Source organism: Megascapheus bottae, chromosome X (genome assembly GCF_031878675.1).
Source record: "Megascapheus bottae isolate mThoBot1 chromosome X, mThoBot2.hap1, whole genome shotgun sequence".
Classification (NCBI taxonomy): Eukaryota; Metazoa; Chordata; class Mammalia; order Rodentia; family Geomyidae; genus Megascapheus; species Megascapheus bottae.
Window position 1 is genome coordinate 66938873 of NC_143547.1, and position 14433 is coordinate 66953305.

At 40.4% G+C, this 14433-nt stretch overlaps 1 protein-coding gene and 1 pseudogene across 7 annotated transcripts in view; one reads left to right on the top strand and one right to left on the bottom strand.

Moving 5' to 3' along the window:
- The first annotated feature begins 1295 nt into the window (after nt 1–1295).
- LOC150041219 (nuclear receptor-binding factor 2 pseudogene) lies at nt 1296–2168 on the top strand (annotated as a pseudogene).
- Nucleotides 1741–14433, bottom strand: part of Trmt2b (tRNA methyltransferase 2B) — a 33306-nt gene continuing 20613 nt past the window's right edge. For 2 of the 7 annotated variants that reach the window (XR_016533725.1, XR_016533724.1), the window contains exons 8-15: nt 13291–13385; nt 12757–12971; nt 12488–12589; nt 11184–11303; nt 10881–10980; nt 4932–5029; nt 3697–3829; nt 1741–2938 (exon numbers count right to left, since the gene is read on the bottom strand). Coding sequence is in view for 3 of the 7 variants with exons in the window: in XM_090325729.1 (XP_090181855.1) it covers nt 3747–3829; nt 4932–5029; nt 10881–10980; nt 11184–11303; nt 12488–12589; nt 12757–12971; nt 13291–13385 (813 nt within the window). In the remaining 4 variants the exon portion in view is untranslated. Of the gene's footprint in view, nt 2939–3407; nt 5030–8671; nt 8866–10880; nt 10981–11183; nt 11304–12487; nt 12590–12756; nt 12972–13290; nt 13386–14433 lie in introns of those variants that run through there. The other 5 variants (XR_016533723.1, XM_090325729.1, XR_016533726.1 and 2 more) reach the window with 5 other exon arrangements.

The window sequence follows — 14433 nt, forward strand, 5'->3', positions numbered from 1 at the left end:
GAATTCTCTAAAATTTAAAAATAAATAAAATTAAAATAGTTAAAAACCAGATCAAAAAGCCTGGAGATATATGAGTCATGTAGTAGCGTGCCTGCCTACTGAGCAGAAGGCAGAAGAGTTCAAATCCTAGTACTACCAACAAATAAAGAAAAAGAATTTGAAAAAAATCAGAATAAGATGCCAGGGATTTGGCCTAGTGGTAAGAGTGCTTGCCTAGTATGCACGAAGTCCTGGGTTCAATTCCTCGGTTATACATACAAAGAAAAAAAATGGTGCTGCAGAGCTCTAGCCTTGAGAAAGCCCAAGGACAGTGCCCAGGTCCTGAGTTCAAGGCCCAGGACTGGCAAAAAAAAGCATTTGTGACTTCATCTTAAAAGCAGTAAGAAATGGAAGGGCACCAGTGGCTCATGTCTGTAATCCTAGTATCAGGAGGCTGAGATTTGAGGGGTTGGTTCAAAGTCAGCCCACAAAGACATTTCTGTTGACTGTTACATCCAATTTACCATCCAAAATAACCACAGTTGGAGCTGTGACTCAAATGGAAGACTGCTAGCCTTGAGCAAAAGAACTCCAGGACAGATCCCCCAGTCCCTGAGTTCAAACCCCAGGACTGGCACAAAGACAAACAGTAAAAATCCAATGACAAATGTTTACTAGTAGAGAAATAAAATGAAATCTATAATTTAGAAAAAATTTTGGAGGTGGGAGAAACTAAGGGAAATATGAGAATGGATGCAAGCAACTCTACGTGGGAAGATGAGATGATGGCAGCCTGCAGAAATTTGGTGATAAACTATTTGGGACAATAGTACAAGACCACTCAGATTCTGCATAGACTGCTATATTCATTCAGGCTGAGAACAAAGAAAGAACAGGGCAGAGAAAAGATAAAGAGTATCCAGTATTAGATCCAGTGCTTGGAACTTCTATAAACAGGAGTGGGAATCTATTTTCTGCCAAAGGTCATTTGGATCCTTATACTATCATTCAAAGTTCATGCAAAACTACCAATACAGGAAAATGAAGCAGTGAAACATATAGGTCTGTCCTGTCATGTACCAAATGATTTTAAAGGCCTTATACGGCTCTTGGGTGATATTCCTCACCCCTGATTTAGAAGAAATCTAGATGGCTTATACCCCCCTATAGGAAGTTGGACACAGAAAGGACAAAGAACTATCTGTTTTCTAATTTAGGTAACTGATAAATGGTCTTTGTCATCTAATAATGGCAAAACTCCATGTGCCGCAGTGCTACTGCTCCCCTTCCTCAAGCCATTGCTTACCCTGGGGTCTATGGAAGTATTGGAAGGCCCCTTCAGCCTGGCTATCAACAGAACAATGAGTAAGACTATTAGATACAGAGAAATAAAAAGAGGCTATATTTTTCTTTTATTATTGTTATTGTAAAGGTGAGGTACAGAGGGGTTACAGTTACATAAGTCAGGTAATGAGTACATTTCTTTATGGACAGGGTCACCTCTTGTTTTTTTTCTTGTCATAAAAGTGTGTAGAGTATCTTAGTGAGGGCACAGTGTAAGCAGACTCCTTGCAAAGGGATAACCACATGAAACAACTCCCCCTCATCCAGATGTGGAAAAGGGAAAAGCGAGAGGAATGAATGAAAGCTCAGCAGAACACAGACATGGACATGGTTACTCATCTTCAGACACCTTACAAACTATCTACCAAGGATGAAGAGGGTCAAAGCCCCCTTCTTTCTCACCAGTACAGCCCTTCTGAGGAGAAACATCTTTCTAATATTCATGGCAACTTTGACAGACTATTGGCACACTGTTTTTGTTTCAGCCAAACAGTGAACCAACATATAGTGTAGTTGGAAGCAAAGCCCCAAAAGATGATAAAACAACTGCAGAGGAGCAGGCAACCCAAACTGCAGATCTAAAGAGGCATGTGAAGTTCCTTGTTGCTAAGAATGAAAGATTAAGGAAAGAAGATAAACAACTAAAAGCTGAAAAGTCCAGATTTCTAAAAAGTCCAATAGAACAGGAGCTGGATGTAGATGTTGATTTGTAGAAAAGTCAGTTATGGAGCTTGCTACCACAGGACATTCCAATAGCCAGTCTTCCTTCCTTGGATTTTCCATCTTTCAAACTTCCACTGATAGAACTCACTAAAGATATTCTGAAAAGACTTGTGAATAATTAAAATGAAAATCACTAGAGAGGTCAGAGGAAAAAAGTAGCCAGTAACAATTCAGTAACATAATTACTCCAGAAATAAAAAGGGAAAACCACATCTGAGGGTAATCATGGAAATGCATCATCATCTTGCATAGTGTGGGAGAAGAAGTTTGCCAGGACTTAGAAACAGTCACTGTGAAATGTGTTGCATACCTGATTCACTGACTTAAGTTAATGATTCCAACTGGGCAAATACTAAACTTTTTGAGGTTTTCTTCTTATACAAACCAAAAGGAAACGTGGTATGATTTACTACATACAGTTCCTATTCTATTTCATGCTGAAGAACCGCTCTCAGAGCTAGCTCATTTTTGTTTACCATTCCTGGGCCTTGAACTCAGAGCCTGAGCACTGTTCTTAGGCTTTCTCAAGGCTAGAGCTCTACCACTTGAGCCACAGCACCACTTCCAGCTTTTTTTCTAAGTATGTGGTACCGAGGAATCAAACTCGGGTCTCTGGGCATGCTAGGCAAGCACTCTACCATTAGACCAAACTCCCGGCCCCGAGCTAGCTCATTTTTACAGACAGTAGTATATATCCAAAAGATGCACAGTCATCATCTTTTCATTACTGTAAGATATTGATGAAAAACTCAAGGAAAGGTTCATTTAGGATCTTTATTCAGAAGTTTCAGTCCACAGTCATGTGGCTAATTGCTTTTGGGCCTGTGGCAGGGCAGAACATCATGGCAGGGACAGATCACATGGTGAAACAAAGCTGTTCACCTCACCGTGGCTGGGAAACAAAGAACACAAGAGGAATGAACTAGGAACCCAGTATCCCCTTTAAGATCACACTCCAAATGACCTAATCCTTCTACTCAAGTCTACTTCCTTCCAACACCTAGCAACAGCACCACATTTTAAGGTCAAGCTTTCAATACATACCAAAAGCATATTATAACAATGCCTTTGATAAAATTAATTAATTAATTAAATTTAAAAATGAACCAATGCAGAGCCATACCTCCTGTACACACCAGGAGGCAATAACTTCAGCAAGGAAACAACTAAGGATTAGCCACATAGCCCAAAGCGATCCAAAATTTGTCAAACTAGTCAAATCTAAACTTTTTACTCTTCCTTGCCTTTTCTGAGGAAACTCCAAATCAGGCTTACACCCTCCCCCTTGCTCTTGCCTTTGATCACCTGCTGTCTTTTCCACATGACTTACACAGTATTCTGTGAATCATATAACTCAGGTGTGGGGCTGCACCTGCGTGACCATCTCAGAAATGAATACACAGCATTATACAGAAGCCTTTACAGCTACCTTTACTACATGGAGGTTACTCTAGAACTACTTAGGATTAAGGATGAAAAACACCAGTTGATCTGGCAGCATTTTCTAAACCAGGCAATGCTTGTTAAGTTATACATCTTTAGCCTTTTGAAGATTCCAAATATAAGCTACATAGATGCCTGTCGTTCACCACTGCAGTTCCAGCTACTCAGGAGGTTAAAACGTGTATGATATCAAGATTCAAAACCAACCTGGGCAGAAAAGCCTTCAAAACTCCATCTTAAATTAACCAGCAAAAAGCTCAATTGGAGATGTGGTTCAAGTGGTAGAGTGCCAGCCAAACAAGCAAGTTCAGTGTGCATGATGCCTTGAGTACCAACCTCCCTAAAAAAGATTTAAAACATAGTCCAAATTGTTGGACAGGTATTCAGCAAAATTTCCAAAGATTAAGAAATATCATGGTACTGTTAGATCACTGTAAGATTTGGGAACATTCCTTCTCCATACTAAACAGTACAAAAACAGGTACAGTAGTCAGTCTTTTGAAAATCTCCTTTCCCTTGGGATCTGTCCAATAATGAGCTCCCCCTGTATAAGTGACAGTAATATTGTTTCTGGAAAGGTCACATTTTTCAAAGTGCATTCTCAAACCCTAGAAGCCTAGAAAACCCAAAGGAATGGATTTCTATCCATGATCACTTAGTTTCCTGCAATCATGTATACCTTACTCTGCTTTTTCTGAGGCTAGTTCTAATCCTCAGCTACCTCATGAACCTGAAGTACTAAAACCTTTAAGCAGATGCACAGATACAAGTCCATGTAAAAATATTTTACAGTTGCTTAAAAACCCAAGTGGTCAGGTGCCAGCTACTCACACCTATAATTCTAGATTTTCAGGAAGCTGAGATATGAGGATCATGGCTCAAAGCTAGCACAGGTAGGAAAATGTTTGAAACTCATCTCCAATTAATCACCAAAGAGCCAAGTGTGGTTCAAGTTGTCGAATGCTAGCCTTGAGCACAAAAGCACAAGGACAGTGTCCAGGCCCAAGTTCAAGCCTCAACTGGCTCATTGCATATGCACAAACATGTGCTCTTGCTCACACACACACACACACACACACACACACACGATCATCACAGCACAAGCACAATGAGATAGGAAAAATGACACTGTACATTAAGACCATGACAAACATAACAAACAAAAGAGCAGTCTCAATATAGAGCTAATGAGTTAGGAATGGTTGAAACAAGGCGCTCAGACACAATCACAGTGGAGTCTGACAGCTAAGGTTAATGTGGCTCACACAGGAGACCTACTATGTTCTTTTAACACATCATCTTTACACTAGTTTCCTTAGTAAATTTAGATCCCAGGGTCTGAAATGCAACAGTATGGCTAACCTGGAGGTTTTTGAAACTTCAGCTTTAACAGTCTACAGTCTCCTACATGGCTTAGCGTGTGAAGAGGAGCACCAGCTCACAGTGTGGGGTGTGGGGAAACAAATCCACAGGAACAGCTTCTCTTAGGACAAAAGGCTCGCCTAGAAGATTCTTTGCAGAGTCTGGAGGACAGCACAATCTGTAGAAAGAAATCATATTATAGCTTCCTAAAAACAAGACCTACAGAACATAACTATCAAAATGGAAGCTATCCATCCCTCTGCACATCTCCTGGAGCTTCTCATTATAGTTAATGGAATGTTTTTCTCCCCCATCTTCCACAATTTGGCACTAGATGCTCAACTTAGGATAGGGCTCCAATCCTAATAAACTCACACTAGCTGAAAAAAGAAACAAGTAAATGTATTTGTGAATCAGAGTTACAGCTTCATAGCTAAAGCACAACCTTAGCCTCTAAACTATCCTATGTTTCAACCCCAGGACCACAGCATGGGTTTAACAATACTTACTTTCCCAACATTCCAGCTTAGCCGTGTGACAATGCATAATACCGGCATGAATTAATTCATTTATTTATTTCTTCATTCACTCATCCATTTATGCCAGTCCTGGGGCTTGAACTCAGGGAGTATCCTTGGTCCTTAGCTTTTTTGCTCAGGGCTGGAGCTGTACTGCTTAAGCTATAGCTCCACTCTTGCTTTTGGTAGTTAATTAGATGAAATGTTTCATGGACTTTCTCACTTGGGCTTCCTTTGAACTTTGATCCTCAGATCTCAGCTTAGTAGCTAGGCATCCAGTGATAGTTTTTATTCTTGCAAGTGGTGGCTGACAAGGAGTTCTGTCTCACTGTTTCTGACTAGCAACTTGTTGTCTGGCTTCCAAAATTCAAAGTATAGTTTCTACTAAACATGGATTGCTTTCCCATAGTTGCAATGGCAAGAACATAAGCAAAGTCATCAGAAGTTGTGCATAGGAATATGCATTCATATTCATGATAAAAATTCATTCTACTGAAACTTTTCAAAATAGATGACTTTTTCCCTCTCATTTCAAAGATTTATTATAGAAAGTGAAGACAAGCAAAAAGAACAAAGTTCATGGGGTCAGGAGTTTTAACCTAGTGGTAGAGTGCTTGCCTAGCACTCACAAAGACCTGGGTTCAATTCCTCGGTATCATATACATAGGGGAAAAGAAGCCAGAAGTGGTGCTGTGGCTCAAGTGGTAGAGCTCTAGCCTTGAGATAACCCAAGGATAGTGCTCAGGCCCTGAGCCCAAGCCCAGGACTGGCAAAAAATTCACCTACCGGGTCACCTACAATATCACCACTTGAATTACTTTTTGTGTGTATGCCAGTCCTGGGGCTTGAACACAGGACCTACAACTAAGCTTTCTGTTTTGACTCAAAACTAGTGTTTTACTACTTGAGCTATAGATCCACTTTAGGCTTGTTGGCAGTTTATTAGAGATAAGAGACTCATTCATGTCGAAACGGAAATAGTTGGAAAAAAGTTATATTAAGCAAAGTAAGCCAGACCCAAAGAAATACAGGCTACATCACTTCCCTCATTTGTGATAACTAGAATATGTCTAAGATATTCTTAGCAGAGGATGACAATGGCTCAATACCTATGTGCATATGACCATATAAAATAATGTTTATCAAATTATCTCTAAGAAAAGGACACAAATCTTTCAGTTATTTTTTTTCTTTCCTTTGGTTTATTTCCTCTTGACCCTGTATTTGATTTCTGTACCCACTGTCTTGTATATAAGCTTATCTGACTTGGGGAAGGGAAGGAAAATCACAGAAATGTTGGAAAAAAGGTAAACCAATGCAACAGTGATATTCATTAGACACTATGTTGGAAATGAACTTTACAACTTGCGGGAGGAGGAGATGCGGATGGGAAAGTGAGATAAAATTAGAGAGGGGGTAACACTGTTCAAAAAGAAATAGGGCCAGGAGTGTGATCTAGTGGTAGAGTGCTTGCCTAACATGCACAAAGCCCTGGGTTCAATTATTTGGTACCACATACACAGAAAAGCTGAAAGTGGTGCTGTGGCTCAAGTGGTCGATCACTAGACTTGAGAAAGCCCAAGGATAGTGCTCAGGCACTGAGTTCAATCTCTAGGACTGGCAAAAAAAAAGAAAGAAAAATAAATGTACCCATTACCTTACTTATGTAACTGTAACCCCTCTGTACATCACCTTTACAATAAAATTTAAAAAATAAAAAAATTAAGGGACCAGGAATATGGCCTAGTGGAAGAGTACATGCCTAGTAGGCATGAAGCCCTGGGTTGGACTACTCAGTACCACATACACAGAAAAAGCCAGAAGTAGTGCTGTGGCTCAAGTGGTAACGTGCTAGCCTTATGAAAGCTCAAAATAGTACCCAGGCCCTGAGTTCCAAAAAAAAATTAAAAGCCTTCCCATTATCACATATTACACAAATATGTACCTCTAGAGAACCACAAAGAAAATTCTAGAGTAACTGAGTAGATGATACATATATATTTGGATGGAAAAATATTGTAAACTTTATAATTCCCAGCCATGCACTGTAACATTTGTAATCCCAGCTTCATAAGAGGTAGAGGAAGGAAGAATACAAGTTCAAGGCCAGATTGGGCAAAGTCAGAAAAAGGGAGACCCTACCTCAAAAGTAAAAATTTTTTAAAGGCTGGAAGAGTCACTCAAGTGGTAGAGTACTTGGCTAACAAGTGCATGGTACCAAGTTCCCCTAGTACCATTAAAAAAGGGTGTAGTTTTCTTCTAAATTACTTACATATTATTTCCTAGAAGGATTGTAAAAGGATATATTTTGTAAATGACTCTATAGTCCTATTAGAAAATGTGATTATGCAGAGTATCTTCTAATTCCATAATTCCACAGTGAAACTTTACCTAATAATTGCACATACCAATTTGTTACAAATACATATATTTCACATGTATGTGCAAACACACGTGAAAAGTATGGAACATTATAGTAACAACAGAGCAAAATTTCATTCCAGGACAGATCTATTGCCTCACATCCGTAATCTGAGGATGGTAGTTGAAATCCAGCCCAGATAAGAAAGTTCATCTGACTTTTATCTCTAACCAGAGTTGAGTAAAAAGGCTAAGTGTGAGAATGAAAGGCCCTGAGATCAAGCCCAAGTACCAGAGCATGCACATATACATACACAAACTGGATTAACTTAAATTCATTAATGAGTAGTGTGCAATTTCAGTGCATATATATTATGTATAGTGATCAAATAAATGTAATTAATATTTCCATCTCCATATCATTAGTTTATGTCTAGAGTCTTTGAGTTTCTCTCTTCAAGTTATTCATGACATATATAATAGGGGATTATAAACTGTAGTTTCCCCACTGAACTGTAAAACATAGGAACATATTACTTCTAAGCAAACTGTGTTTGGTACCCATTATCCATCCTTTTATCACACCCACTCTCCCCAGCCTCCCAGCATGTCTACAGAATAAAGGAAGAGACAAACTGAGAGAAGAGACCCACCTACAGGATAGGAGAAAATATGTGTAAAGCACTCATCTGGCAAAGAGTCTATATCTAGAATATATATATATATATACATATACATATATATGAATGGATACAAAATAATTTAAATGGACACTCATTGATATCAATAGATAGTTCTCAAAGCAAATTCTCAAATGGCAAAAAATGAAAAACTTCTCACTATCAAGGAAATGCAAGCCAAAATCACAATGAGGAAAAATAATATTTAATTTAAAAACAACTAAAAAACACAGTAAAAAGGCCAAAGGAGAGGATAATGAGGATGAGTATAATTGAATATTTTATATACATGTATGAAATTAGGCCAGTGGCTCACACCTGTGATATTAACTACTCAGGAGGCTGATATCTGAAGGATCAATGTAGGAGGGCCAGCTCAAGCAGATGGTGCTGGTAATGTTGCCTAGTGGTAAAGTGTGTAGCATGCACAAAACACTGGGTTTGATTCCTCGGTACTACATACAGAGAAAAATAAAAAGATATTAACTGAAATAAGGCAGAGAAAGAAAAATATCATATGTTCTCTCACATGTATATCACACTCCTTTAAAAAAAATTAGTATTTGAGCCAGGTACAGTAGTTCACACCTGTAATCCTAGCTGCTCAGGAGGCTGAGATCTGAGGATCATTGCTCAAAGCCAGCTGGGCACTAAAGGCTGTGAGACTCTTATCCCAATTAACCACCAGAAAACCAATAGTGGTGCTGTGGCTCAAGTAGTAGGGTGGTAGCCTTGAGCTGAAGAGCTCAGAGACAGCACAGAGACAGCACAGAGACAGCACCCAGGCCCAAAGTTCAAGCCCTATGACCAACAAAAAAAATATGTAGTATTTGAGGGGATGTCGTAGTTCTATGGTTTGAACTCAAGGCCTTGTGCTATTGCTTAGCTTTTGTTTTCTTTTCTTTTTGAGCTACGAGTGGCCATTTCACTTTGGGTTTTTTTCTGGTTAACTGGAGATAAGAGTCTCATGGCTTCAAAACTCAATCCTCATATCCCACCTGAGTAGCTAGTCTTACAGACATGAGCAACCAGCATCCCACTGAAAATGAGTACTTTGTTCATCATTATTTTGCAGGGTATTTTGATTTTTTTGCCAGTTTGGGGGCTAGAACTCAGGGCCTGAGCACAGTCCTTGGGTTTTCTCAAGGGCAAAACTCTACCACTTGAGCCACAGCACCACTTCCTGCTTTTTCTATGTATGTGATATCGAGGAATCGAACCCAGGGCTTCATGCATCCTAGGCAAGCACCCTACCACTAGGCCAAACTCCCAGCCCATATTTTGATATTTTAAAATATTGTACTAAAAATGTATCTTGAGGACTGTAGAAAGATGACTCAAGTGATAGAATGTTTGCCTAGCAAGCATGAGGCATTGAGTTCAATCCCGTTTCATTTTTAAAAACAAGTATCTTGATCACTGAAATATCTGGTGTCCTCTTACAATGTTGGAGCTGTTAGGTGGGCCTGGAACAACAGACTACTCCCTGATCCTCTTCCTGAAGGACAGCACTAGCCTTAACAGAAATCACCTGCTTGAAACCAAAATCATCTGCAACTGTTTTTCACCTAACTGTCAATTACCTGACTGGGAGTCAGCAAAAGGATGTCCTCCTCTGAAGTCACTTCCACATTTGCTGTGACCACACTTCCTCCTCCACTTTTCCTATATAATGTCTCTGCCATCAGTTGAGCTACACACTGTTCCACACGATACTCTCAAGTGCCACCAGGCACAACTCTCTGGTAAAGGTCAGAAGTTTAGTTCTCCTAATAAACTCTCTTCTGCTTAAACTGCATGGTAGTCTCCTTTAGGCAACCAAGTACCCACAGGGAATGCCTGACCTGCCTCACTCTAAATCTAGTCCTGCAATTAATTCCTGAAAGGGATAGAATTGTTTTGTTTTCCTTTTTCTTTCTTCTTCTGTATACTTTCTAAATTGTGCACACTAAACATGGATTAAAATAGGCATCAGGGGCTCATGCCTATAATCACAGCCACTCAGGTGGCTGATATTCTGAGCATCACGATTCAAAGCTAGCCTGGGCAGAAAATTCCCCATAAGGCTATAAATCCAGTCAACCCCTCAAAAGCTGGAAGTGGAACTCTAGCACTCAAAGTGATAGAGTACAAGTCTTGACCAAAAAATAGTTTAGGTTCTGAGTTCAAACCCCATAACCAACAAAAATACAAACTATGAGCTGGGTGGGGTGGCTCAAGCCTAATCTTAGCTACTAATAATCCTAGCTACTCAAAGAGGCTGAGATCTGAAGATCACAGTTCAAAGCCAGCCCAGGCACTAAAGTCTGTGAGACTCTTATCTCCAATCAATCACCAGAAAACTGGAAGTGGCACTGTGGCTCAAGGGGAAGGGTGGTAGCCTTGAGATGAAAAAACACACAAAAAAATCTATGGATTATTTTGACAACTGAAAAATGGTAATGACAAAAAAAAAAACCTAAAGACTCACTCAATGAGGTTCCTTGTGGTCTCGCCATGAGGCTTGCAGGAAACAAAAATTAGTGTGTGGATATCCTGGCAGTTCCGGATGGCTCGAACCACCTTGTAATCTAAGGGAATAAAAACTGTTATTAATACAGTTAACATATCATGGTCCCCATTATAACATATTCCCAACTAACCCTCACTCAGGGCTGGCTAGGAACATAGGAAAAGTTGGTTCATAGATGGCACACTGGGGGCCCCCATAGCAGAGTGTGGGACTCAGGAAGCAAAGTTCATTAGAAATAATCAATTAACCACTCCTCCTTACGTAGGCCAGCACGGGCTGGGTTCACCACAGCAGTAATTGACTGCCCATCTTTCTTTGACTTTAATAGCTGTGGCAAAATCTGCTCTGCTCTGCCAGCGTGAAATTCACAGTTGGTGATACCTGTGGAAGAGAGGCCCACATTACATATCTTAGCCCAGCAAAGGGATGCTTCAACTATACAGAAACCTACAGATGTCAAGGCTCTGCAATCTTCCCTTTGGTTCTAGCAAATCTCTGAATAATCAGGAAAGAATTACTCTTAGATCTACTTGACTTATCCCTTGGCATATCTCAGTAAGCCCTTCAGGTTTAGAGACATACTAGCGTATGAGTTAACTACACTAAGACAAGAATCTTGAGTTTTCCTCAAGTGGTCTTCCTGCTGTATCAGAAGGTTTCATTCCGTGCCCAAAGAGCTATCTAGAGGTAGGATAGAGATGAGAAGTCATTTACTATAGTGCAATTTAGCATGGTTTTATTTGAAGAAAACGTTCCAAGGCTGAAATTATATATTTGAAACCTTTTGTATTAGGCAGTGATACTTCATGAGCCTAGCTCTTCTATTCTGTCAGAAATTTTAACCTTTCCTCCCTATCAGCTAGGCTTGTTCCTTCTGTTAGGCTTGTCTTTTGAATAGAACAATAAAAGTTATTGGAAGTGGTACACAGGGGCTAAGATCTGAGGATTTAGTTTTTGAAGCCAGAAATGCTTATGTCTTATTAACCAGTAAAAAAAAAATTCAGAAATGGAAGTGTAGCTCAAGTGGTAGAGCACAAGTCTTAAGCAAAACAGGAGTTTGGCCTACTGGTAGAGTTCTTGCCTAGCATGCACATAGACCCAGGTTTGATTCCTCAGTACCACATTGATAGAAAAGGCCAGAAGTGGTGCTGTGGCTCAAATGGTAGAGCTCTAGCCTTGAGAAAGCCCAAGGACAGTGCTCAGGCCTTTAGTTCAATCCCCAGGACAAGCAAAAAATAGTTAAGCAAAAGGAAGAAACCCTGAGTTAAAGTTCCAATATTCTTCTCCCTCCCAATCAAGGTTATTAGAATTTTTTCCAGAAGGCCATCAATTCCAACTCTGACCATTTTAGAACCCAGCCTACCTACTGATCATGGATATAATAGTCCTTCCTTCCTACACAACACTTTCCATGGTACAAAAACAATGGCACCTTCTGTGTGCTTGTTTGTTCACAGGTTATAGTGCTGAAAATGGAACCCAACATATTGTACATGGTAGGCAAGAACTCTTTATCATGCCCCTCAACTATATCTCCTAATTTTTGTCTAGACTGAGTTGTGTACCATTGAAGGCTGCTGTCCACCTAGCATCCTCTACTGCCTGCTCCACCAGCTCAATCCCAAGAACCTGGGAAGCATGCTGAGCCAGAGAAAGGCCAATCACACCTAGAGAAAAGAGAGAGCAGGGTACTTTAGAGCTTTAAGCCAACAATTTTATATGCATACCACTACCACCATCTCCTCCCTCCCAACCAGGCAAGGGTCTTAGTTTCTGGGCAGATGCTAGGTGAGAGCTAGGCAGCATGTAGAATCTTCCATGGGCAGCTACTTGCCAGTTCCACAGCAGATATCAAGGAGAAGCGTATTAGAATTCACTCCAGTCAGCTTCCCAATGGTCTGATAGAGCACCTCGGCACCAGCAGTGTTAATCTGGAAAAAGGCATCTGGAGAAATGCGGACCTTCAAGCCTAGAAGTTCTTCAAAGATGTGGGGTTCCCCAAATAACAGCTGGTAAGGGGACTGCTGATGACTGCAACGGGTCATGGTACTAGAAAAGAAAGCATCTTGGAATGGCAAGCCATTGCATTGCTAGTGTTGACTGGAAGAAGAGGTCCCAGCATCTCAGTTAGAAGACACCACTTCCTTGCCATGGCTCTCAGCTCCATTTGAATTGCCTTTGCAAAAGATGGCAGTATATGCATTCATTCTTTGACATTCTGGCCTGGCTTCAAAGATACAGCGGGTTTAACAAGAGCCAAGGCAAGTTATACCAGAGCTGCCATTGTTAGCAACCCTTCACCAGCAATCCACACACCCAGGCGACCAGCCATAGACTCCTACTTGCTTTCTGACTGCCCCAGGTTTACCTTTCCTGGAAATAAAGGGAAGTCAAGTCGCAGACTGCTCCAGGGCCTTTGATGAAGAATTCCTTTATGGTTTCCTTCTGAACACAGAGCTCCTCCTGTCCAAACCATTAAATCAGGAGTCAAGCATAGATTCATCTCTGATAAATTTTTCTCTGGCCCTGAAGTAGCCAGAGAAGAAGACATATTTCTTCAATTCTATTATGAATAACACTTAACGTAAAGCAACATTTTGTATAACAAAAAATAGGCTATTTTCTCATCTCAGTAGAAGCACAGATTGGCTTTTCAGCTTTTGACAAATCCTATACAATACATTTGGCACTTTTTCTACTTTGAAGCTCTAATAGTTCTCTAAAGGAAGTGCGAGTTTTTCTTGTAAACAAGAAGCTAAACTAAGCTGGCATCCCATCATGCTGAGGCAGTAACCTTTCAGTTCCCTTCACTGCAGCTAGCCCAACCACCTACTCAAACATCACCTCACAAGATGTGATCCTCAGAGAACTCAAACAGGATACACAGAAAAGAATTAGCATGATAGCTTCCTTTTTTTCCTGGAGCTTGAGCTCAAGACCTAGGCACTGTCCATGAGCTTTTTCCAGTTCAAGGCTAGCACTCTACCACTTAAGCCACTCCCCCACTTCCAGCTTTTTTTTTTTTGCCAGTCCTGGGCTTGAGCTCAGGGCCTGAGCACTGTCCTTGGACTTTCTCAAGGCTAGAGCTCTACCACTTGAGCCTCAGCAGCACCACTTCTGACTTTTCTATGTATGTGGTACCAAGGAATCGAACCCGGGTCTCCATGCATGCTAGGCAAGCACTTTAACCACTAGGCCAAACTCCCGGCCTACTTCCAGCTTTTTTTTCTAGTTTAATGGAGATAAAAGTCCCGCACACTTTCCTGCCTAATATGGCTTAGAACCTTGACCCTCAGATCTCAGCCTCCTGAATAGCTAGGATTAAAGGTGTAAGTTAGTGGATCCCATGAAGTAATTCCATTTTTTTAAATTCAGAACTTTAAAAAAATCTTTACATCATCATAGAAAGCCTACACATTAGCTTGGCATACAAATATTGGACAGTTACCCTGAAGATATACAATTAAAATAGCTAGATTCAAGAAGGAAGTAGAACTCAAGGACTTATGCT